Genomic DNA, 24,145 nt, shown 5'->3' with positions numbered 1-24,145 from the left:
CAATAATTGCAGCGAAGTGCATCACATCCATTCTTGACATGTTCCTTTCTGGGTCCAAATAAAAACGTTTGATGTGATCAGCAACTGAATCACACAAGACAAATCAGTTCTCATTCCAAATATCTTCCCTTATTAATAGGAGGATTAAAATGTTCTCTATTTTAACCTTCTGCGACAGCCCAAAAAGAGAAATGAGACCAACTGTGAGACATTGGTAAATCCTAGGTAAGTAGTGAGAACCAATAAAGCACAGCTCAGAATCTAGCAAGTCAATCTAATAACACAACACAACCTCATGTGTTTATGAAAGACAGAGTTTTAGCTTGACGTTACCCTGCCTTAACAAATGGTGTAGTACTGTGAACACAATTTACTTCACATTATAAATTATTTCAGTTTTTGTTTGTTTGTTAAGGTCTTTTAGATTGTCAAACAAATTTAAAATCAGACAGGAAGATGAAAGATAACCTTAGTGCAGACTACGGTAGTCATGCAAACCAATAAAAATAAAATAAATAAAATTAAGTAACTGCCCTGACTTGTTAATTCATGAGTTAACAATGACTGACAAAGATTTTCTTTGGAATGCATAGTTCAGATTGACAAGCCATACTCAGAGCTGATTATGACTATACATAGAGTGTCAAGAAATCTCTTAAATAGAATCTATCTAATAACAGGAAGTGGGTGAAAATAACTTAAACTGTATGCTTGTATGTCTACTAAACGCTTCCCCTCCCTGTCAAGGTGGGAACCTGCTCTTAATAGCTTAGCTGACTAAATTAAGGTTGAAAACAAGAAACAGTATGTTGACATCTAAAAAAATTTGAGAATGTCAATCAGTCTGAAAAACATTCTAAGGACCATTTTTAATACATTGGGTCAAAGCAAATCCAACAAAAACAGTGCAAGAACAAGAAGTTAACTTTAGAAAGAAATTCAGTCACATACGAGAAAAGGCAAACCTAGTGCTGCAACTTTTTTCAGTAATGCAAAGTACGCTCTGAGATTTGCAAAGCTTCTGCAAGGAGTGCAAACTTAAACATGCATGAACCATCAATTTCCTTCCCACCTAGCTGTACGGCTCAAAAAAGTTCAATACTTGTGTCCCTCATTTCAGAAAGTGAAAGTCATTTATTATAAATTTGTTACACATAGAGTGAAATAATTCAAACCTTACTTTCGAGTAGTTTTGGAGATTACGGCTTACATATAACGAAGCCAGTGCACCCACACATTCACTGCACAACCTTTCAGTGATAATAACTGTGTCACCGATCAGCCAACATGAAATAATGTTCTTTTTTTTTATTTTAGAAAAAAAAAACATCTCCTTGGGCTTCTTAGATCAAGAAAGTTAAGTTTCACTTTCTACTTTCTAATCCAGGCTTTAAATCTAATGATTTGATGGTACCGTGACAGTATTTGTCATTGGATACTGCTTTATTGTTCCAGCTTCACACGAAATAAAACCCGGAGCAGGATCAACAGCAAAGATGGGTCATGCAAGCGCCTCATCCAAAATACATGCTCCTATTCATAACTGTCTTGACTACATCTCATGAGAAACAGGCCTCTTGTTCTGTGATAAAAGCACAAGGGTCCCCAGTCACACTGCCTAGACAATCAGCTCTTTTAAATGGGCTCTTATGTCTTTGTTGTATGTCTCTCTGACAGATTTTATGAGTTCAGTTCTGGGTAGGCAAGATCTTCTTTCTCTCTCTTGTTCTGGTTATCATCCCAATTTGAATTTTTGTGTAACAAATGGCAACAATTTAACCAGCTTCTCTCTGAAAGGTTGTAAGATGTCAACTTTTAAAGTGCTTGGATCATGTAAACGTGGCATAGCAGTGGAAAGGATGCAAGATATGAAGTTCATTTAGGAGAAGGTTATAGTGTTGTCTTGCTTAGGCTATATCTGTGAATTTAAATCTGATTAAAGATGATATTATCTTATTTGTTAAAAGAAATTGAAACGTTGTTTTCCATCATACCCTTCCTATGGTTTAATAGAACATTTGAAAACTAAAGGTTCATCATCTTTTACTCCGATAAAGTAACTTTATTTAAGACTGCATTGTAGAAATGACACGTGGCATGTCTGTAGCTGCCTCATATGCACACCACTGGAGAAGATAAGCTGATTAAAAGAAAATACATTAGCTTGCTCTGCACTCAATGTTATGCTACAAAGAGCAGAAAAGCAAAATGGTGTGATGTTCTGTGAAATAAGCACCTAAAAACTCCTGCTAAACAAACAGCAGAGTTGCTGACTATATACCTTTGCTTGAAATGACCTCCAGTACCTGATGTCCCTTTTTAAATTAGTAGACGTTGCAAGTGAAAAAAAATTTTACAGTCCTACACAAAAGGAAAGGAACCGAAGAAAGTCATACTAATGAAAATGTTTCCTCAAATGCATCAGTTTATTTTCTCGACATCAGCCTACTTCAACATATTTAATCTTCTCCATGAATGGCTACACTTGGTGACGCATCAGGCTGTCAATTCATTTGTAAAAATCTAGATTTTTAAATTAAGAATTCATGAAAGTTAGACTTGTTTGCACATGATGTTATCATAGGAATATATAAACAAGGGTTTACCATAAAATAGGACTGATAAGAGAGCAATGAATCTGCTTTGCCTCCATGCAAACGCTCTCAGGGAGGTCACATAGTACCGCTCTTCCTTCCTCCTGCAAAACTCTGCTCGTACTTCCTGTCACAAGTTTGCTTTAAAGCTGTAGTTTCTTGCCTCAGGGCAAGGTTGCAAAGGCGAATAGTGTCATTTGTTTTTCCAATTTCCACCTCTGTAGGTGATAAAAGCTGATGTAGCACTTTGCAAGGAGACCTGCAAAATTCCCCATTTTGTGAGTGCTGGTGCACACGTGCGCCCGCCCTGTAGTGAATTAATCATTTTCTCCCCGTTCTGATCTCCTGCACAAAGATAAGTCCACCAGACAGCCCCGGGCAGCGCGAGGAGGAGCAGATGAATGAAACTGTGTGAACATGAAGACAGATCGGAGACTCCCTTTGGCAAACCGAGCACATTGACAGGCTGAGTAAATAAAGCAAGGCTGTTAGAAATACTGGTGCGGGATTTACCTGCGACCATCATTGTCTTCCCTTTTTAATTACGACGTGTAATGAAAGAATCGTAGGGAAGCAGAGCTCCATCCCCTGACATCCCGTAAACACCGGAATTAACACGGCAACATAACAGAATGCCTGTTAATCATCTGCTCATGAGCAGCACAAATAACTCGATTTAAATCCTTACCCTGCACGAAAGACGCCAGCTTTTATTACAAAGCATAAAATTGCCAAGAAGATTTTCAGCAAGCGAAACTTTGTTCATATATTTTCTCTGATGATTGCACGTGGTTTCATCACCTTCCCCCGTTATTTGTGTACCGTTTCATTCTTGCTCTGCCTCGCTGAAGGCTGACATGACAACAAATGTGATCAAGGAAAAAGTGCCATATTTAGGCAGTAAGGAACATGCAGGAACAAAACCAGGTGGAGCAGATGTATTATCCCACCCATCCAACAGATTCCTGTTCCTGGGTGACAACAGCCTGACAAATACGAGCATTACTCATCCTTACACTAGCCGCCTTGAAGGGCTAAGACCATTCCACCAGACTAATGCATCTTCTGACCAGATCAATGTCCTGTTCACATTATTTCATCCAGAGTTATTCCTCTGACATACAGACAAATAACATAAACTCAGGCATTCTTCCTCTGCTGTTGCACAGATTCCCTGCGGATAACTGAAGCAAAAAAGAATCCCCACGAACATGCAGGGGTAAATAATTTTTTTTCTTGTTTGAAAGACATTTGTCTGGAGGACACTTTCACACATTTATAAGGTGATATTTTTTTGTGTGTGTGTGTATTAAGCTATATTGTTTTTTGCGTAGTAAACCTCACAATATGGTCAATAAAACCGGAACAATCAAACCTGGTGAAAGCTACACTTCTCTAAAACACCAGCAGATTGAAGATGAAGCATGTCCACCACATAGCATAACCAACCTGCGCAAAAAACCGAATCAAAATAATTCACGTTAAATCCCTCGTTCTCACAGCTTCACTTCACAACACTGAGGCGTTAATTACTCCTGCTCGTCAAATACAATCGGGGCTTTGTGAGCTTTGTGTTTCTCGTGGATGAGTGACCTTTGCTGAAACAAAAACTGTTTGGTGCTAAGCTGTGAATTCGCATAAAGAGGTCTATTTCAGATGTTTGTCTTTTGCTGCTCTGTGGAAACCATCCAAGGCAGGGAGCGATGATTCAGCAGCCCTAGATGTCTGTAATCACCATTTCACATCTTCTGCTGTCTCTTATTCTGCGCAGTGCAGTTCTCTGTTTCTCCAAAAATATCCAAGCGTTGAGTGCAGCCTGCTGCTGCAGGAGATGTGGGAATTACTTATGCCCTTTGAAATCCCATAGCAAAGACAGGCATTTCAACCAGAGTTTTGTTATATCTGTCCTAATTATACCACTTATTGAGGGGGGATGAGCTGTAATGTTTACAAAGCATCTCAGATGATGCTGTGATATAGTTAGTGAGTGATTGTTTACTATCAGGTTTGTGAGGTGTCCTCAGGGTGACATTAGGGAATCAATGGCTAGGAGCAAAACTAGTCAAATCAAAGTGAGAGATTTCTCATGACGTCACATTTGCACAGATTTCCTGCTGCAACGTTCTTATCCGAGCGTCAGAGAAGCTTTAAAGATTCACACTAACTTGTGAAATATTCAACAGATGCCACAAGTGATCATAAAGTGCTGCATGAAACAAGTATTCCCCCCCCTACAAATGTATTCTCTGTTTTTGGCAAACTTCAAGGGTTCCAATCATCAAACTAATTTGGAAAGTGCCCATAAACACAAATTCTGAATTAGAACTAAAACGCTCCCATTATGAAATAGCCTCCTGTCATGAACCAATGCTGTTTGTATTTTGCTTTTCATTTGAGTTTGTTTTCCTTCTTTATTATTTTCTTTATCAGCCCATTCTTCTTAGGTCGTGTCTTATTTGTTGAGTTTAGCTTCTTACTTATTCTTGTGTTGTGATTGTGCAGTTTTGTTTATCTATAATGTCTTTTCTTGATTTCATTTGTTCCCTTTGTGTTTTCCGTGTTGATAGATCTCCATCCCTCATTTCCCTGGCTCAGCATTCTCCTCTCACAGCTGTTCCACATTCCCCTGATTAAGCTCACCTGGATCCTATGTAATTTCCCATCCTTGCCTCAGTACAAACTCTCTGGTTTTCACTGTTTTTGTACTTTTTACTCTCATAACTCTTCTGTGATCATCATTTTCTTCCTGTACCTTTGTCATTGTAAGTTCTTCTTGTTTAATTAGTAAACTACTCTGATCTTTGAAACAATCAGTCCCTATGCTTGGGTCCTTATCCACCATAAAACATATCACCTACATATGTATATTTATTAAACAGTGAAAAGTAACTTTTAAAAAAATCAACAATTGCATTCAGTTATATTTTTTTCTATATTTATTGACACTCATGAAGTTTCATGAGTAAGATGGTAAGATAACTGCCCATCCCTACTATCAGGTCAGAGGAAGAACACGATGAAGAGTCCATCTGGCCGGGAAAGGTTTAGGGATTCCCAGAATGAGCTGGGTCTGCTATACCCCCGAAAAACCCATAATCTCATAAAACTCAGAAGAGGACAGCTAGATGGATGTGCGAACTGATACACCCTGTTTGAGAAAAGAAGCTCCCCAAATCTACCTTCATAATAATAGCTTCCATTTACTTCACATGCTGAATGTGATAGCACTTGTGATGTTTAAATATTTGCTAAATCTTGTGTGATAGACCTTGTTACATACCTATCGCCCACCATTGGTTGGTGTATAAATTAAACAGATTCAGAATCAACCTGTTTTTTTTTGTTGTTTATTTTTTAAAACATAGCTCATCTTCATTTACATTTAACAATAACAGTGCTGTTACACGTTTGTCTCTCCTCTCTGACTCATTTAAGTGAATTTTTTTTGTTTTTTTACAGATTTAGATGCTGACCTATTTCAGTTGCTAACTCTAGAGCAGGGGTCACCAACTCCAGTCCTCGAGGGCTACCGTCCTGCAACTTTTAGATGTGTCTCTGCTCAAACACACCTGGATCAAATAAACTGCTCATTTCCAGCCTATTGCAAAGAGGAATGAATGCTGGTGAGGAAATTCAGACATTTTGGAGCAGAGGTGAATCTAAAAGTTGAAGGATGGTAGCCCTTGAGGACTGGAGTTGGTGACCCCTGCTCTAGAGCAAAGACAAAGAAGGCAGGAAAGATTATTGGTAAGTTAACCATCAAGCTCCGCCTTCTCCTCCTCGGCTGGTACCTGAAGCCATAAAGGAACCGACCTCACAGCTATCCTCAGTTCGGCGTTACATAACAAGTGTGCATCACAAATCCTCGCCTTTAGCCACTATAAAGTCTCTCTGGCATGACACCATCACCCTGCTGAAGAAATGACAAGAAGACAAAGCTGGGTGCCAGCTAAAGAGACAGACAGGCAAACTCTTCTCTTCCAACATTTGCATGTCGAGGGCCAAGTTAATGAGGTAATGCGCTGCTGTGATTGCTATTCCCATGGAACCGAAGCCCCTTCACCTTTTGAACTGCAACTCAAACGCACACGCAATGTGTGACTGAAATGCGAGTAGGTGTGCTGAAACTATGCATGAAGCTTTTCCACTGAACGACTGAGAGTCCGATGCTCGATCAGCGGGTTCCTGTTAAAGCTAATGTTCACCGCATCGTTCCAAGTGAGCAGACAAATCCAGGTCAACCTGATGATGATCAACATTAAGCAGTAAAAAAAAGCACCTTTTACAAACTCTATTTCTACCTAATCCAACAGTTGAATGCTATAGTAATTAATGTGGTCTGTTAAAGCTACACTTATATTAACTTTTGAGCACTTAGCAATAGAATAAAAGCAGCATTAAACAGTTAAAATGAGAAAATAGTGACAACATGAAAAGTCACAGTGAACCCCAGGTATTGATAGAATCCAGCAAAAGTAATTAGTAATTGTGAATAAGAAGAACAAGGCTACCTTGATAATTTTGAACAATAAAATGTTTAAACTCTGATGTGTTAACTGAGTACAACTCTTAAAGTAACGGCCTTCTACATTTAGAGGTTTTTTTTTTTTGTTAGTTTTTCCTTCTTTTCTTTGCAAAATAGCACAAGTTCTGTCACGTTGGACAAAGAGCTTTTGCGAACACCAGTTTTCAGGTGGATTCTCAACAAAATTTTGAACTGGACATTGACTGGGCTTGGATATGTTTTATTCCAAACAAGTTCAATGTTGGTCTAGATGTAGGGTCATCTCTCTATACCTACAGTATATAAGCATCCCCACAGCATCATAATGCCAACACCATGTATCATTTAAGGGGGTGGTGGGTTCAGGATGATGTGCAGTGTTATTTTTTTCATAGCATATTGCCTTTTCTATGTACTTTCTCTCATGTTTTTTTTTTCTGTGACCTTTATATGGCTTGTGGAAAACTTTAAACAAAACTTTTTTTCTGTAACTCTAGATTTGTGGAGTGCAGAACTAATGGTATGTATAGAGATATTCCCACTTCAGCTCAGGATTGCTGCAGCTCCACAGCACCTAAGTTTAGATTGACAGCCTGGATTTTGCAGACATGGCCTACTGAATATTGTTTTATGACCTAAACCTTCTTCAAAACTCTTCATAACTTTATCCCTGACCTGTCTGCTACATACATTGGTGTTTATGATGCTGTTTGTTCACTAATGTTCTCCAACAAACTTTTGGGGACTTCACCAAACAGTTGGATTTATACTGATGTTTATGAATTTGGTGACTTTGAAAGGCAATGTGTTGCACTGGATTTTATTAATAGGTATAAAAGTAAGAGGGACTTAGAAACATAAGCATTCCACAGTTTTCATATTGACCCCCCCCCCAAAAAAAAAATATATATATATATTAAATGCATTTATTATTTAGCCTTCACAATAATTCACTAATCTTTGTTAGTCTATCACATAGTATCCCAACAATATGTGGCTGAAACATTACATAATATGAAAATGTCCTGCACCACATTAGGTTAATCTACAGCTGGTTTAACTATTCTAGCGTAAACATATGGTGATTTATGCATATTCTGATTACAGAAAAAAAAGAAAACATGTTCTGTCATGTAAACTACAGCTGATATGGTAAAAATCTGCACAGTCAGGGCAGAGCATAATATGAGCTTAAAGTTAAAAAAAAAAAAAAAAAAAGATGGTGTCTTGCCAGTGGTTTGCGGGAGACCAGTTAATTAACCTCCAGTAATGAAAGCACTAATTAGGGCAGGGCTGCCATTAAAAATAATATAATCATCTATTACTGACAGGGATGAAAGGAGAAAGATCATCTGCTCCAGAGCTGGGAGTCGCTGTTCTGTTCAGTAAAAAGTTTGAAAAGACGCCAGATTCAGATGCTGTACATCGGAGCAGTTAAGAGTCAGGTTAAAAACTTAGATTTCCCCTAGACTAAATCACTCAACAGATTTATTCTTTATTCTAGATCATTTATAGACGAAAAAAAAAACATTCAAACTTTATTTAAACTTCTTGTTTTCGTCTTGCTTCTGCAAAAAGAACATGAGTGACGATCTACTACATGATTTTGACACTCTGCAGCACAATTCAACATATATTAAAAGAAAAGTTCAGTGGAAGTATTTACATGTAATCCGTTTGGGGCTCTGGGAATTATTCATGCATTCTCCTCTGTGATAAACTTCTGGAGAAAGTTGCTGAACTTAAAAGCACCGTAATTGACCCCTTTTTTTTTTTTTTTTCTTGGTGCATCAAAACAAGCTCACCGAAACGCCGACAAACCAGGCATAGAAATCTGGAAAAGGTGACTGCTGTGTCAGACTTGCTGTGCTGCTTTCGAACAGATTTCCTTCGTGTAACCTTGGAAATCCCTGACAGTGAAGCAGATGAGCTTTTATCACTAACCTTCATTATACCACAAGGTGTGTTTCCACCTCCCTGACTTCTCTCCGCGGAATTATCGCGGCTGCCACTCCCGATCCGCGAGCCGCTGTGGTCCCTGTACCGCCCATTGGTGTACACTCCTTCGGCCCCGTAGCCTTGGGCAGCGCTCGACACCTCCAAGTACGTCCGAGAAGCGGTCGGCGGCAGCGCGGCCCCGTCGCCGCCGATCCCCGCTGCGTTGGTCGCGCCCTGAGCTGGCGGTGCGCTGACGGCAGGATCCAAAAAATGTCCTGTATCTGAAGCGTGTACCCCTGACATGATCTGCCGGACTTAGAGCGGAGCCCCGTCCCCCTCAGCGTAAAAACAACCCATTTCTCTTCGAGCGCGGTCGATTAGCTGTCGTCCGGAGCAGCGCGCGGCAGCGTCTGGAGCCGGGCTGCTCAGGATCAACTGTTCTGCTGGAATAATAACAGACAGGGAGCGAGAGAGAGAGAGAGAGAGAGAGAGAGAGAGAGAGAGAGAGACAGACCTCCTCCGCTTCTGGATCCCAGGGGGACGTGCGCTCCAGAAAGAATAAAAAAACAGATCCAATCTTGACAGACTGTTTGTATGAAGATGCCGTTCTTTTGTTTGTCACCTTGCACTTTCGTCCTCCTTTCCTCAAAAACCGGTTTCCCTCACCCACGTCCTCTTGTGTCGGCTCCTCTGTGTGTACCGTCTAGCGTCCTGAAACACTTTTGCAGCGCTTGCAAAAAAAAAAAAAAAAAAAAAAAGAAGAAGAAGAAGAAGAGGGGGAGAGCTTCCCCTCTCATATGCATCCACGGGACAAATTCAACACTGTGCAAAAAGCGCAATCGCAGTAGGCGCACTGACTCGTGCCCATGCAGGCGCGTGCAAGAATGCCCACAATTAAATGCAGCAGGCGAGGCGCGCGCAATCACAGTTTGATACCGGCGCGCGCGCGTAATCTCTTCTGTTTTTGCTATAAACAGGATTGTTTCGGGAAAATCAGAACAAACAATTGTCTTTTTATTATTATTATTTTTTATTTTTTTTAATTTTTTTACAAACTTCAGTATTTTTGTTTTTTAAAGTGACATAATTTTCCCCAGTCAATCACAAAACTCAGCTTTTTTGGAGTATTGTATTTTGTCCACAAGAGGGAGCATAACGATGCCTCATAAATTTGTCAGTTTAATGTCTTTATTTTTGCTTTTTACATATTGGCTTTATTATCCCATCATCTTTGTAATGCTTCTGGAACATTTCCCGACTTACTAGAAACAAAACGAATCTCACATTACTTCTTGACTATGTTTTGTTCTTTTGCAAAAGTCTCAGTGATTTACAGTTCTGAAAAATATTAAATCTAATAGTTTTTTTTATTATTTAAAAATGTGGATCACAAAGCACCTTTCAAATGATCTTTTATTAAGACAATAAATCAATCAATCTGGCCCCATGTGAAAAAGTAACTGCCCCCTAAACCTGACCAATAGTTGTGCCACTACCCTTTGGTGGGAACAAGCGCAGTCAATAATTCTTGATGATTGGCCATTGCTTTTTTACATCACTGTGGAGGAGTTTTGAAACACTCCCCTTTGCAGAATTGCTTCAATTCAGCTACACTGGACACTTTTCAAGCATAATTTCAAGCCACAGCCTCTCAATCAGATGCAAGTCTAGACCCTGACTAGGCCTTCCTTTTCTCTACCGAATGAAGTTACCCAGATTTAATTCTTTTTTTTTTTTTCTGAATGCCTCTCTTTGAGAAAGTGATCCTGCAATAAACCATTTACTTTGTGGCTTTTTATGAATCATTACTAAATAAAAGCAAGTTTTCCATGTACGTACAGGCAAAAACAACCTATGTAACATCTCTGTTACATATGATTAAACGTTATGTAGACACAAGTGAAATATATATGACTTTCTATATAAAGTATCAACATGGTTCATTTGGTTTGTTCACTTAACAGACTAAGGAAACTAACATCTACTCATCTATTATTCCTCAGTCTTCATCAAAGATGCAAAGATGCTGTTCCATCTCCCCACTTCCATTCTTCTTATGCATTGATTGCGAGGCAATTAGCAAAACTTATAGCAGAAGTAAACTTTGCCTTGTCAGCCCTTTTTGTTTACGTTTAGAGATTAGAAAGACTGATGTCACACAGCATTGTACGGCCCATTTCTGGAGACATTCTCTAAGCATCTGCCTCCGTTTCTGTGGTCAGTCTAGCAAAGATCCCAACAACGGCGGGTAAGGCATTTAATGTTGCATCATCAGATGTGACTTGAGCAGCAAACTGAGATAATGAGACTCCATTTATAACCTGAGAGTGCAAATCAAATCACGATCAGCATGCTTGGGCAGAGTCCAGTGCAGCAGAGCAGAGCATGAGCTCCATGAATGTCATTTCTCTATATGATCTACATGGATGATCTCACATGGGTGGGCTAAAGAGAGCTAGTCACAGAGGGTCATTGCTAAAGAAGCTGACTGTTCACAGAGTGCTAACCTGACCTGCTATTGGAAAGTTCAGCCAAAGATAACATCAGGACTATCCAAGCTGGACAGAGAAAAATAACAGGACTTTTCTCTGTGGTCCAAGGTCTTCTTTTTGGAGCAAAGACCCCAGAGTGTTTAGTTGCTTTTTTACGGGCCATGTCTTTTGGTGGTAGCTCAAAATCAGCCTTACCATTTGTTAGGAGATTTTTAATACTTTCATTTTCAAATAAGCTTGAAGGAGATGTTGATTTCTGCGACAGACTGGCGACCTGTCCAGGGTGACCCCGCCTCTCGCCCGGAACGTGAGCTGGAGATAGGCACCAGCAACCCTCCCGACCCCACTAAGGGTCAAGGGTGTAAGAAAATGGAAGGATGGATGGAGATGTTGATTTTCTTTTCCACATAAATCTGACACCTGCCCAACGTGCCAACAGTACCATTAGTTTACTGACTGTGGCATCAGAGTACTGATTGGACAGCAAACTCAGCACTTTTTTGTCAACAAGAAAATGAGACACGAAAGCCAACGACATAAAACATCTTCCTTAATACCTCAACAGAGTCACATACTGACAGTCTTTGCACCACTTTCAATTAATGTAGACATTTTGGCTTTTCCGTAGCTATGAGCAATCATCGCCAAAATTAAGAGGACAAAAATATATCGAAGGATATTTTTGATTCATTTCACATCTGGTGAAATTCATTAAGATGTCTCTGTACATTCAGCCCTTGGGTAATAATATCCTAAAGACATGAGAGGACCTGTGCGGTCCAGCTCCTTTTCAAACACAGAAAGGATAACGAGAGAGGGTTGGGGAAAGTGAACAAAATTAAGAGAATGAATGTTATTGCAAAGAGTTTAAGAAGAAAAGGACTCATCAGGATGTATTACTGAGGCTTTGTTTTCGTGGACGTAGAGATTGGAGCGATTTTATGCTCCTTTCTTTCCCCTCATTCGCTCTCTGCTTGCCTCTACTTTCCTTCGTGCTCTCCCAGGGTCATGTATTATGCATACTCAGAAATAATTTAGCAAAACTTCTGCTTTTAAAAGCCTCCTCACTCGACCCAGCTGCCTCACTTTAATGTAGAAAGGCCACTGATGAAACAGGCCTCAAACTTATAGTTCACACGAGTCCACAGAGTGTGATCAGTAATCCTTTTAAAATGTGTGTTTGATTGATCCAACCACAGACACTGGATATGTTACACCGGATTATCCTGTAGTGTCAGCTAGACTGGAAAGCATGGAAGGAAGTAAACATGTTATTTATTCGTGTGATTTCAAACAAGGTAGTAAAACTGTATGCTGCATAAACAAGTCTGAAATGTTTTTTTTTTTAAATAACACCTGCTTTTTTCCATTGAGGTTTGCTGCCGTTTCCTGTGGCAGGATGTCAAACATGGCTGCATACAGTAAGGCAACCTCCATCCCGCTGCAAATTCTGTTGGGGTTCTGATCAATGGAGTCTGCAAATGTATCTGTTAGGAGGACATGTCTGAGGTCAGACATGTCTGAGGTCAGACATGTCCTTCCTCATATCTCACCAATCAAAATACGGATTTAAAGTTTGCGGAACCCTCAGCAACTGGATGCAGAAGGATCAGAGGGAAAAAAATAGATGGTCCTCAACTGCTTATGATTCAGAATTGTGTTTTGTATTGCCGCTTACAAAAAGTCATGTGTTTTCCAGTTGTTCCTCAAGCACTGAATGTAGTAGGAGCTTTCGTGTTTACGTTGATACTGATTGCAGCAATAAAACCACAAGACCAAGACACATAAGCAGGCGTCTATTTTACATTTGAAAGATGATATCTAAAACGGAAGTTGCTGCTTCTCATCATTGCGGAGAATAGGGTGTGTCTTTTTAAGCTTTGTCAGCATGCTTCCTGTCCCTGTTATTCTTCAGATTAAAAGGAACTGAAACCATGACTAAAATCATTCATAACGGATATGTAAATGACTGTTTCGTATGTAAATGCAGTTGTTAGAATAAAATCTGAGGTTTTCTCCATCACCCAAATAAATTTGCACACTGAAATTCCAGTAACAGAAGTGAGAAGATGCACCAGTGTTTTAAATCGATGACCTAAGATGATCACAGATAAATCATTACAATAAACTTTAAATGCAGTTAGAGGTCATATTACAGTGTTCCCTTGGTAGCAAAGATCTGAAACATCTGGGTCTGATCATCTCAGAAGGTTAAATTGTTTGTGTCGACATCTTGGCAATGCTTGGCTGGCCTCAAGCTGTATGCCAGGAGTGGCTCATTTAAACTCACAATAATTTACATCAAGTGTTGTTATTTACTGAGATCAGACTGTGGAGAACATGACAGCTACATGTATCTGTTTTTCCAGAAGCCAGTGGCAGTAAACAGCAAGAATGCTTATCGGACACAAGTGACAGTGAGGCAAAAAAACAACAAACAAACAAACAAACAAACAAACAAACAAAAACTGTTCATTCATAGGAATATGATCCAAGCCACCCAGATGCCATTGAATACAGAAATTGAAATTAATTCAGTATATACCAGTCAAACTGAACTGTTAATGAATAGTCACAGCTTATTTAATTGACTTTACTGACATCTAGTGGTTGTTAACAGGAATTAGAAAAACAATTCAGCTTTTCTCTAAAGCCAGCCAGGGTGAGCCAAACACAAAAAGTGGGGAATTATATGATTTAACACCAGGTGATTATATGACGATCTGGTAATGATATCAATTATATGAACACGAGTCAGTGCTATTTTCATCAGCAACTTAACCTTAATGCTAAATCAATTCAAAAATATTGTTTCTTACAAATTCTTTTGTAGTTACCATGTAATTATTTAAATTCTTGAGCAGTTTGTTTTATTTTATGTAATATTAGGAGTCATTTTTTTTAAATCTCTGTAAAATGGGGAAAAAATGCACACATTTTAAAAACTTTTTAAATACTAGAACTATTTCTTGATTCCAGTTTGAAGTTGAAACCTTGAAGGTTTTCTGCGCAAATTGGTCGATTTTATGCTGTGGCACTCTCTGCCGCAGGAAAACCTTCTATGTGCATCAGTTTGTAACACAAACAAGAAACTTCTGCTGAAACTTGTGTAGGAGCCATGTCCTCTTTCATTACCATCACTAACAAACACAAGATTTCAGCCTCTGACATGGTGGGCTGCACATCCAATATAAAGCCTGAAGATAAGACTGGAATGCAATGTAATATATCCAATAGAAATAATTAGGTTTCATGGTGTTGATGCAAGCAGTGAAATCCCCAACCTTTCATAACTGATAAAGAAAATCGTTTAATGACGAACCAGTTACATTTGATTGAATTTGATTGTAAATTAGATTCTCTTATCTTTCACATTAATGACATGAGGAACTTAATTGGTATTTAGACTTCAGCTCAGACGCATAAAAACAAATGTAGTGCTTCTTTTTTCCCACCAGATGGCAGAAACAAACTTATTGAGCGTTAGATGCTTCCGATAAAATATTTGAATATATGGATATTTAATCATTTTACAAATTCTAATCAATTTACATAATGTCTGAAATCAAGCTAAAAAAAAATGCTTAAAAGTCTCCAAAAACTCTACAGTGTCATCACAGGACCTATAGCAGCCTCTTGCTGTTTTGATCTCTAAGACAAACTCAAATTATTGAGTGGCATCTAGAGGCAAGTTTGTTTAGGATCTAAACAAAAGTCATATAAATTAGAGTTATTTGGAGGAGAACCACATAAAAACTGTCACATGGAGGCAGAATCGTCAAGGTCTGGATGTCATAGTGGGTTTTTTCTATATATATGACACCTATCACAGAGGCGCTGAACCTCCGACAATGTTGTCTTGCTGAAGCACTGCGGTTATAAAGATTTTGAGGAAAATCATGGGAAATCATGGTCCAAAGTTGTCAGTGTTAGTTGTTACATGTCATCCTGGCAGCCATGACCAGAGTGTATAAAGGGTGGAAAGCAATTTCCAAAACTCAAATGGAGTCTGGAGTAATGCAAGAAATTGATCAGGGTCTGCAGCCAACTTCACATCCAATAGAATGAAACTGTGATCGACGGCAACGACCACATGTTCATCTACACCAGGGGTCACCAACTCCAGTCCTCGAGGGCTACCGTCCTGCAACTTTTAGATGTGTCTCTGCTCAAACACACCTAGATCAAATAAACTGCTCATTTCCAGCCTATTGCAGAGAGGAATGAATGCTGGTGAGGAAATTCAGACATTTTGGAGCAGAGGTGAATCTAAAAGTTGCAGGATGGTAGCCCTTGAGGACTGGAGTTGGTGACCCCTGATCTACACGAAGGTAACTCGTAGTAAGCATCCAATTTTTGTCATAACACTTATTGGTAGTCAGATCAAAGATCAATAAGTGAAGTACGCTTGATTTTATGTCTGTAAAATCAATGCTCTATGGCAGCATGAAAACATACTGTAGTAACTGCTGTATTTACATCTAAGTGTCTTTTTATGCTAAGGTTTACTTTTGAGCCTTTTGCAAAAGCTCTCAAGTTATTGCTTACCCACTTTTGCACGTGCAAAATGCTCCCGACAAAATGTTCTCATCACAATGAGACTTTGTGCCCCTCGGCTGAGAAAGACTTGGGCTTTAACGTTGATTTCTCCGTTGTTTCTCGCAAATAACCTTACAGACCCGATGCGCGACTCGTTGGAGAATTTTTCTTCCCCTGTCGTCTTTGCCTCAGCGTTGGTTAAGGCAAAAATGTTTCATGTAAAGCGTTGTTTCTCTACCTCTGCCATTAGAACTGTTTATTTGTTGGAGGTTTGCGCTACTTCCGCATGGGGGCGGAGCGTCATGGTAAGCTTGACCAATCAAAGCACAAAAGGTTAGCATAGGTTTTAAGGCGAAAGTAGCTGTTAGCCAGTGTGGAAACCTCAACACTGAATTTATTCCTGTCCATCTCATGACTCCAATTTGGTGTCCTGGTGAGTGTAAAGGAAAAAGAAGACAATTACTTTAAGGAAGGAAAAAATGTTAACATGGATTATGCTTGCTAATTCATGGGATAAAACCATCCTCCTTATTTTTAGTATAAGATGATTTATAAATCATAGTAAAAGTTGCAGTGCACAACAAACACAAGCAGACTCAATATGTCCCTTTAAATAATTTGATTAGTTTTTAAGGATCTAATAAGCAGTTATACCCATGATGTTTATCTGGTTTGCGAATGATTTGTCAAATTACCGGTAAAAAAAAATAAAATAATAAAAAATCTAATTGGATTTTACAGTTAACAGAGTTGCATTACAGGAAGGAAATACCTAATTGGATATCTGGACCTTTCTGTGTGGCCTTCCACCCAGTTATCAGTTTGGTTTTTCTTCATGCACAGCTAAAAATAATAATAATAAAGAAAATAATAAAAAAAAACAGAACAATTTCTGACTAAACTGAGAATTGGATTGTTGGGGTAACAAACTGTCCCAATTTTGCACTTGAGACATACCCTATTCAATTATCTATTGTTTTTTTTAAAAAGATAATAAAAGGGTTTTGACAAAAAATAAAATCAAAACTAATTTATTTATAAAACTTTATTTTATTCTTCTCAACTCAACAGCTGTGGCTCTTTGAACAGTCTCCAAGTGATAAACTCAAACAACAAACATAGTACATATACATCAAACAACAGACAGCGCCATCTATCTCACTGAAACATGAACGGTCTACAGTGAAACAAATCTGAAAAGGGATGAGAAGGACGGCAGTGGGGTTCTGTCAAAAAGTCACCTGCGGCTTGAGATTTCTTCTTCTTCTTCAAAAAAGGACAAGTAAAATAAAAAGAAATTAAATCAGGGAAAACATTAAATATAGTGATCAAGAAGCTAATAAAAAATACATATTTATTTTTGATTTCTCTGTATTGTTTGTAAGTGAGTTACTTCTGGTTCTACGTAAATTTCCACAAACTGTCTGTGAATCTTTAGTCTGATCTAAAGTGGTTACATTCAACTGTGGAGTGCCACAGAAACAATATAATATATAAAATAAATGCATTATCTTTTGTATACAATGTTTTCTTTTTTTGGCTTAAACACTGGTTCCGCAACAATTTATTCCTGAGGTTGCAACACTGTCTTAATTCCGATCTATGTGAAACGAACAGGGGGATGCACAACAATAATTAGTCTGATTCTGAGGACGAAGTCAAACATCGAAGCAAAGTGACATCCTGCAGGTTCTGAATCTGGCAGCAGACCTTCGGTCTGGCAAACCTTTAAAGGCTTCTTTCTTTTTCTTTTTTTTTTGCTTTGCAACACTTGCTGCTTGCTTGTTCAAGTTGTCACAAAGAGACATGCACATGCCACAGTGTCATGATGCAGCTACACAAAATAAATGAACGAGGACGCAGAAAACGCAGAATATTTAGGCATAACCAAACAGACGCAAGACACTTCATGACCCCGGACACCTTCACGAGAGTGGCTTCAAGCATAAAACAGCCGAAAGTTTGCCCCTTTGCAGCGAGGGATCTTCTTCACAAACGTCAAAGGAAACTACTAGAACACAAAATTCACTGACTGTACCTACTGGAGACGGGGTGTGCAGAAACAGTGAAGGAACCAATACGAACAACTGTCAGGAGACCAATGCGAGGTAGCATCGATGAGGGGAGCAGTGGGACCTGAGAGGACAAGCTTGCAGCGCTAGGTAAATGCTTAGATTTGCATTTCTGTGTATAAAGAGAAGACATATAGCCCTGTGAGAGCAAGGGAGGTGCGTGAGCTCCTTTCCTTTGCAGCTGGTGAACAAATCGGACACAAATAAATCTTAAGCTTGCGAGCGAGTACCGTGTTCTGATGTGTGTGCAGTCTGGGGCAGAGCGCAGAGAGAGAGAGAGAGAGAGAGCAACTCTGCCATACGTTAGTGTATAGACATCTGAATAACTGACAAGCAATGAATCATTTTCCCAGGAGCGAAGGCAAAACTCCTCTTTAAAGTTTCTCTTTTGTCAAAGGGCAAGATCAGTGTCACTAGCAGAACAATAACAATTTTACAAAGCAGATAATATAAAATAAAAAACAAAACAAAAACAACGAAACATTCAACTTCTGAAATAACATCATACAGTAGCATATTTTTCAAAATGAATTTTAAGATCAATTGAAAATACATGCACAATTTCCATGGACAATATTTCTTCCTTTGTTTTTCACAACACTGTAACATTGTAGGTTGGTTTAATCTAGTCTGTTTTACAAACACGTATGAGACACGAATAAACTATAGGAAATCACTGACATGCATGTTCTTACACTGAAAGGAAAAGGAAACAGACAGCCATTATTAACAATTTTACATTATAGCGGTATTGGAAAAAAAAAAAAAAAAAAGAAAAAGAGAGATGAATGGAATTAAACCATGTTAACAACAGGTGGGGCAGGAGTTAGGGCAGGGCTTGCTTGGTTGCATTGCATGTCACGAGGTCAGGGGTCAGGACTGCTGGCCACCCCACTGACTCTCCACAGGCCTTCGCAGAAGCTCCTCCACATGCCTCGCCACATCCATGGTGTCATCGAGGTCAAAGTCGCCGTCTCCGTCCAACACGGGGTCAGCCCTGTCAAGGGAAGCAGAGAACGTTCACGCCTGGACAAGGCAACAGAAATCCACAGAGAGGAGATTATATTTTTGAGGGTCTTGTCAACTTACATGGGAGGGTACATCGCATAAGTGTGAGAGTGATTAGGAGGTGCTGGAGAGGCACCCTGTTCCATATATGATGAATTTACACTGGCTGGGTCTGGATTAGCTGTAGCAAAGCTGCAAAAGAAACCCCCGCCACCCAATAAAAAAAAAGAAAAAAAAAATTAAACTGTAAATCTGGAACAAAAGATTGATGAGAATTGATTCGGCGGTTTCCTAAGCAACAATTCTCAGCGTGCTTCCTGTGCTTTTCTATATCCTTGGGTCCATTTTCTGAAGCGCTGCGAAACCTACCATGGAGATAGGCAGGCGGTGCAGCTTCATAACTAACAAGCCTAACTCATATGATGAGTGGAAGACAAGCTTATGCAGGAACCCCCGCCATCTTTAATTGGCCTCCTCCAACTGTAACAGCTAACTAATGGCTAACCTGAATTCAAGGTCCGGCCCTGGGTGATTAACTCTAAATGCTGCTTCAGAATAATAGGCAAGTGGATGGCAGAGAAGGAAGAGTAGGGAGGCAAAACAGAAATGGAGGAATAAGCGGAAAAGTACGGGCAGGAAATACTTACTCAGGCACTACTTGTCTGATTTGTGGTTTCACGTAACCATCCACCGCTTTAGCTATAAAGAAATTTGAGAAAATTGTAAAAACAATTTCAGTTTTTAGCAAAATCTTCTTCTTGCTTCAGTCATTTTGGAGCTTGTTTGAACAGAGTTTCTTACAGAGGGGTGGCGTGTAATATTTGGCAAACACCTCATCCTTGGGTCTGTCAGGATAGAGGAACAGGAGGTGATTGAGATCGCTAATTCGGTCGGCCAGAGAGCGAATGGAGAAGTCTTTAGTTGTGTAGGGCATCAGATTCCAAACCATCCGCTCACCTAAACACACAGAGTTAACTATCAATAACAGCAATCACTCTCTGGAGTAAATTCCAGATGATGAGGAGGTATCAGAACAGAAACTAAATGTTATCACTGGGAAAAGTAGCAGGTGTTTATTTACAGACGGGTTAAAAAGAAAGAACACACCATCAAGCAAATTTTATTATAGGAACCTAACCTAAGAATACAAGAATAAAAAAACAAACTATCAAGATAAAAAAAAAAACAATCCCAACCAACTGCATCCTATATGATGCTGTTGTTAAATTGTGAGAGAACATTTTTTTTTTTGGCTTAATTTCACCCAGCTCTGATTATTGACTTCTTTGTAAATGTGCTCTACCCAGAATTCCTCTAGTGACATAGTTTTTTGCTTCACCTGGTTCAAATTCTGTTATTGCATTTTAGGTAAAATATGTGACAGTATCTGTATATATCTAAACATAGTGAAGTCAGCTCTATCACCATGAAACCATCTGTGCCGCAACAATCTATCAGACCAATTAGGACTTTGCCAACAGGGACCAGTCTGTAGGTAATCAGAAACAGATTACCTACTGTAATCTGTTTCAGTAGATTACAGTAGGTAGTACTGTAATCTGCTGAACCAATAAATTAATTTAGTGGTTCATTTAATTCAACCAAGAAATGAATAATGAAATGAAACGAAGTAAATGAACTTTAAGACACTCACACAAAACAACTGAATGAACCAAACAGGTCATTCAGCTACTGACCTCAAGCACTGACTTTTTAATGTCAGTACTCGAAATAAAAAAAAAAAAGATTTGGGGGGACAAAGTCGCTATCTCATCTTTTTGAAGTCAAGTGAGACTTTCCAAGCAGTGTCTTGACGACTCCAACGAAGGATCTTTGTGCTGCCTGCTGCACGAAATACACTTTCAGACAAAACCACAAGAGAAGCCAGCAAAACTTTGGGTCCTTCCTGGAAAGTTACCAACATTTAATTGAAGGTTTGGGGGAGGGGGGATATCAAAAGACTTCACCTTCATCTTAAGGTCACAAGTCTTTTGAAGGGTGGTGCCCATTTCTTCAAACAGCCCCTGAACTTTATAATTGATATTGACTATTCTGGAAAGCTGGGGCCTCAGAGATGTCTTTGCTGCTGCAGCCAAACCCACGATTTGGCCACAGCCCTGGACCAGACACCAGATGTCTAGATTTTTGGAAAGTGGGGTCAGTCAAGACACAAATCCCCCACACAGCTGGATTAAAGGCACTTTTTTTCCCCCAAATGAAGAAGCCATTTCCTGAATGGCAAGATCACATCTCTATTTCATTTGTAGAACCAGAGTTGCTTATTTGCAATTTTCTTTAGCCTTGCAGGAGGATCGCTTTAGAGAACTTTAAAACTATTAGATGACCCTCTTGGATCCGGGGTTGCATTGCAGAGCAGTGATTGCTCTGACACAATTCAGAGCTGTGAACACACACAGCATGCTGAGCAGGGAAAGACACTGACTGAACATAAATGCTCCAGACATTCCACCTAAATCAAAAGAAACTGTCAAACAAAAGAGCATCTCTTAAATAGAAAATTATGTTTAACAGGAATAAAGCAATGTGGCTGCAAAGGGTCCTGTAGAAATGATTCAAAGAAAACCACAATAAACCAAAGTTATGAGAAATGACAAATGTTACGCAAGACATATGTCTTACTGAAGAGGTCAATACAAATAACGTGAGATACCAAGTTGTTTTCCTGTTTTTTCTTGCAGTTGACACTTCACTAGCTTCAAAGCTGTGCAAAGAACAACATTTCTGAAAGGGACGCAGACATTGTTCGACTCATTTGCATCTTCTAAAGCCAAAACAAATTTCAAATGTGACATCCAGCACATCGTACCTGCTTTGTTGGGATTTTCTGCCACCCACGCAATTGTTATACCTCCGATCTCAGAGTCACTGAAGCGCAGAAGAAAGGTACCATTGGGTTTGGACATCAGCATATCTTGAGCCTGCTGCTTGTTCACAAAGCCCAGAATGGCTCTACAAAGAGAATGTTGTACATAAATACAAAGAAATCACTTCTGATTTAACTCATTTTTGTTTTGCTAGTTGCCATGGGAAACATAAAATGAGAATGTACAAAAATATTTAGCGCCTTAGAAAGTGAAATAAAACAAGTCAAAATGAAATGAATGAAGTTTCTGTAGTGTTTTAGCGAATGTGTCTCATCAGCCACGATTTACAGCTAAGCACTAAAACTGAATCTGCAGCTTCCTTACCCGTCATTCCAGTGAGGCTTGAGATGCTTCTTTGTAAGCTCCATCACACCGTCGAACCACTGCCAAAATGTGAAGTTCCTTCCTGGAAGGCTTTCCTGTGGAAAGAAAATATGACGGCGGGAAATCTCTTAAAAACCATGCAGGATTTAGTTTGACTGATTTATTTATTTTGTTCACATTTCTCTAAATCAGCTTGGTTCACTTAAATGAAAATTATATAGAGACATGATTTTAACAAGTAATTTTTGATTAATATATATATATTACATAGATTTTAAAGCATTAAACATTTTAACACAATTATTTTTGTTGGTGTTGTTGTTGAAAGTGGCTCCAGCCAGAATCTTTGTATGTGTGCGTTTCTGGTACACCCATTAATCTGATGCACAAGGCACATCCGCAAACAGCAGGAATGGACACCAAACTTGCGTCTCTTGGCCCATTGGGGCTTCATAAACCAGTCTTATGGGACCCTGGAAAAGACTGCTGTTGCATGCGTATTGTGCAAAAAGGAGTTAGCCTGTCAAGGCTAAAAAGAAAGCTATATCAAGAAGAGGCGTCCCCAATGCCAATGTTAGCGTTCACATTTCTAAAGAAGCATTTTTTTCAAAGAAGTTCCTGAAATACTTGAAAGCTGAATGGGCACAATAGCACTTTGCACCAATTTTATGGTTGAATTATGTAAATAACTGCTCAAAAAACAAAAAATATGTTATATCTTTCTATTCATTCAATGATTTAGCAGCAAAAGGTGTTTTTAAATTGAAAATGTTGCTTTTTGTAGATATATAGTTTTCAATTAAAATGTTAATTGCAATTAATTAACTTGAGTTAAAATTTTTATCGAGTCCCACCACTAATACATAATTTCCACTGTGTATGTGTGTTGCGTGAATGGATATAGCTGTGTGTTTGTGTATGACCTTCATGCACTTTTTTTTTCTAAAGGGCTGACGCATAATGGTTTGATCAGCCAATGAGAAAGATAGTATATGGGGAATGGAGATGCATTTTCAGCCCATAATGGCTGTTTTAAGCCAGTAAAATCCAGCCTCCGGCATTATTCTATGTGGACAAACAGGACAATTAAGATGAAGACTTGACTGCCAATGAAGAAATCTCACTCAAGCTGACCACAGAAAGGAGCAGCGAGGATGCCACAAATGAAACAGGAAATATTTCCGTGTATGAATCTCTTACCGACAACGAAAGCTGCCAAAAAAGCAAAGCTTGCGGTTGAAACACATTATGTACTATGAGTTCAGGGCTTTAAAAAAAAAACCCATCTAAATAAAGTGATAAAACTCTGACGATAACAGACAAACTGAACACTATTTTTGAAAGCTGCATGTTTGCTCAGAGCATCACGAGGTAAGCAGACTGGTGCTAACCCTGTTAAACTGTGACCAGGTCATCGTCATGCTCCGGTAGTCGTCAGGATTGTTGCTGGAGCTGCTGAAAGCTTTCTGAGCCAGGAAGACCAGGTTCTCCTCAGATAGCCCTCTGTTGCTCTGCACCTCTGCCTTGTACTTCATGTTGATGGCTTCACACAGCTGAGGCCAAAGCACCTTATCTGGCACCAGAAAAGGCACTCGACCCTGATGGGAACAAAATGTAAAAAACTTTCAGTGACATCACACAAAAATGAACATACATTCTTATAAGCAGCTTTTCGCTTACGACATTATGAATTGTGCATTAATCAATGACATTGTTCCAGTGACGACTACACATGCTATGCATTTGGGTTCCAGGTTGAAATGTTTGCATATTGGTTGCTTATTATATT

General features: G+C 39.2%; 2 protein-coding genes across 3 annotated transcripts in view; both read right to left on the bottom strand.

Moving 5' to 3' along the window:
• LOC103469405 (inactive phospholipase C-like protein 2) overlaps window positions 1-9,907 on the bottom strand; it is a 77,365-nt gene extending 67,458 nt beyond the window's left edge. The window contains exon 1 of the mRNA XM_081610173.1: window positions 9,043-9,907. Within this exon, the coding sequence (XP_081466299.1) occupies window positions 9,043-9,339 (297 nt within the window). The 5' untranslated portion in view covers window positions 9,340-9,907. The remainder of the gene's footprint in view (window positions 1-9,042) is intronic.
• Window positions 9,908-17,097: 7,190 nt separating this feature from the next.
• The window catches only part of stat5a (signal transducer and activator of transcription 5a), a 57,121-nt gene continuing 50,073 nt past the window's right edge, over window positions 17,098-24,145 (bottom strand). For both annotated transcript variants that reach the window (XM_008417057.2, XM_008417056.2), the window contains 7 exons: window positions 23,748-23,954; window positions 22,357-22,451; window positions 21,975-22,117; window positions 19,949-20,104; window positions 19,795-19,846; window positions 19,229-19,339; window positions 17,098-19,136 (listed from right to left, as the gene is read on the bottom strand). In XM_008417057.2, coding sequence (XP_008415279.1) covers window positions 19,013-19,136; window positions 19,229-19,339; window positions 19,795-19,846; window positions 19,949-20,104; window positions 21,975-22,117; window positions 22,357-22,451; window positions 23,748-23,954 — 888 coding nt within the window. In that variant the 3' untranslated portion in view covers window positions 17,098-19,012. The remainder of the gene's footprint in view (window positions 19,137-19,228; window positions 19,340-19,794; window positions 19,847-19,948; window positions 20,105-21,974; window positions 22,118-22,356; window positions 22,452-23,747; window positions 23,955-24,145) is intronic.

This window comes from Poecilia reticulata, chromosome 8 (assembly GCF_904066995.2).
Source record: "Poecilia reticulata chromosome 8, P_reticulata-male-v2, whole genome shotgun sequence".
Classification (NCBI taxonomy): Eukaryota; Metazoa; Chordata; class Actinopteri; order Cyprinodontiformes; family Poeciliidae; genus Poecilia; species Poecilia reticulata.
The sequence above is the reverse complement of the archived record's forward strand: the minus strand, read 5'-3'. Positions and strand labels throughout refer to the sequence as shown.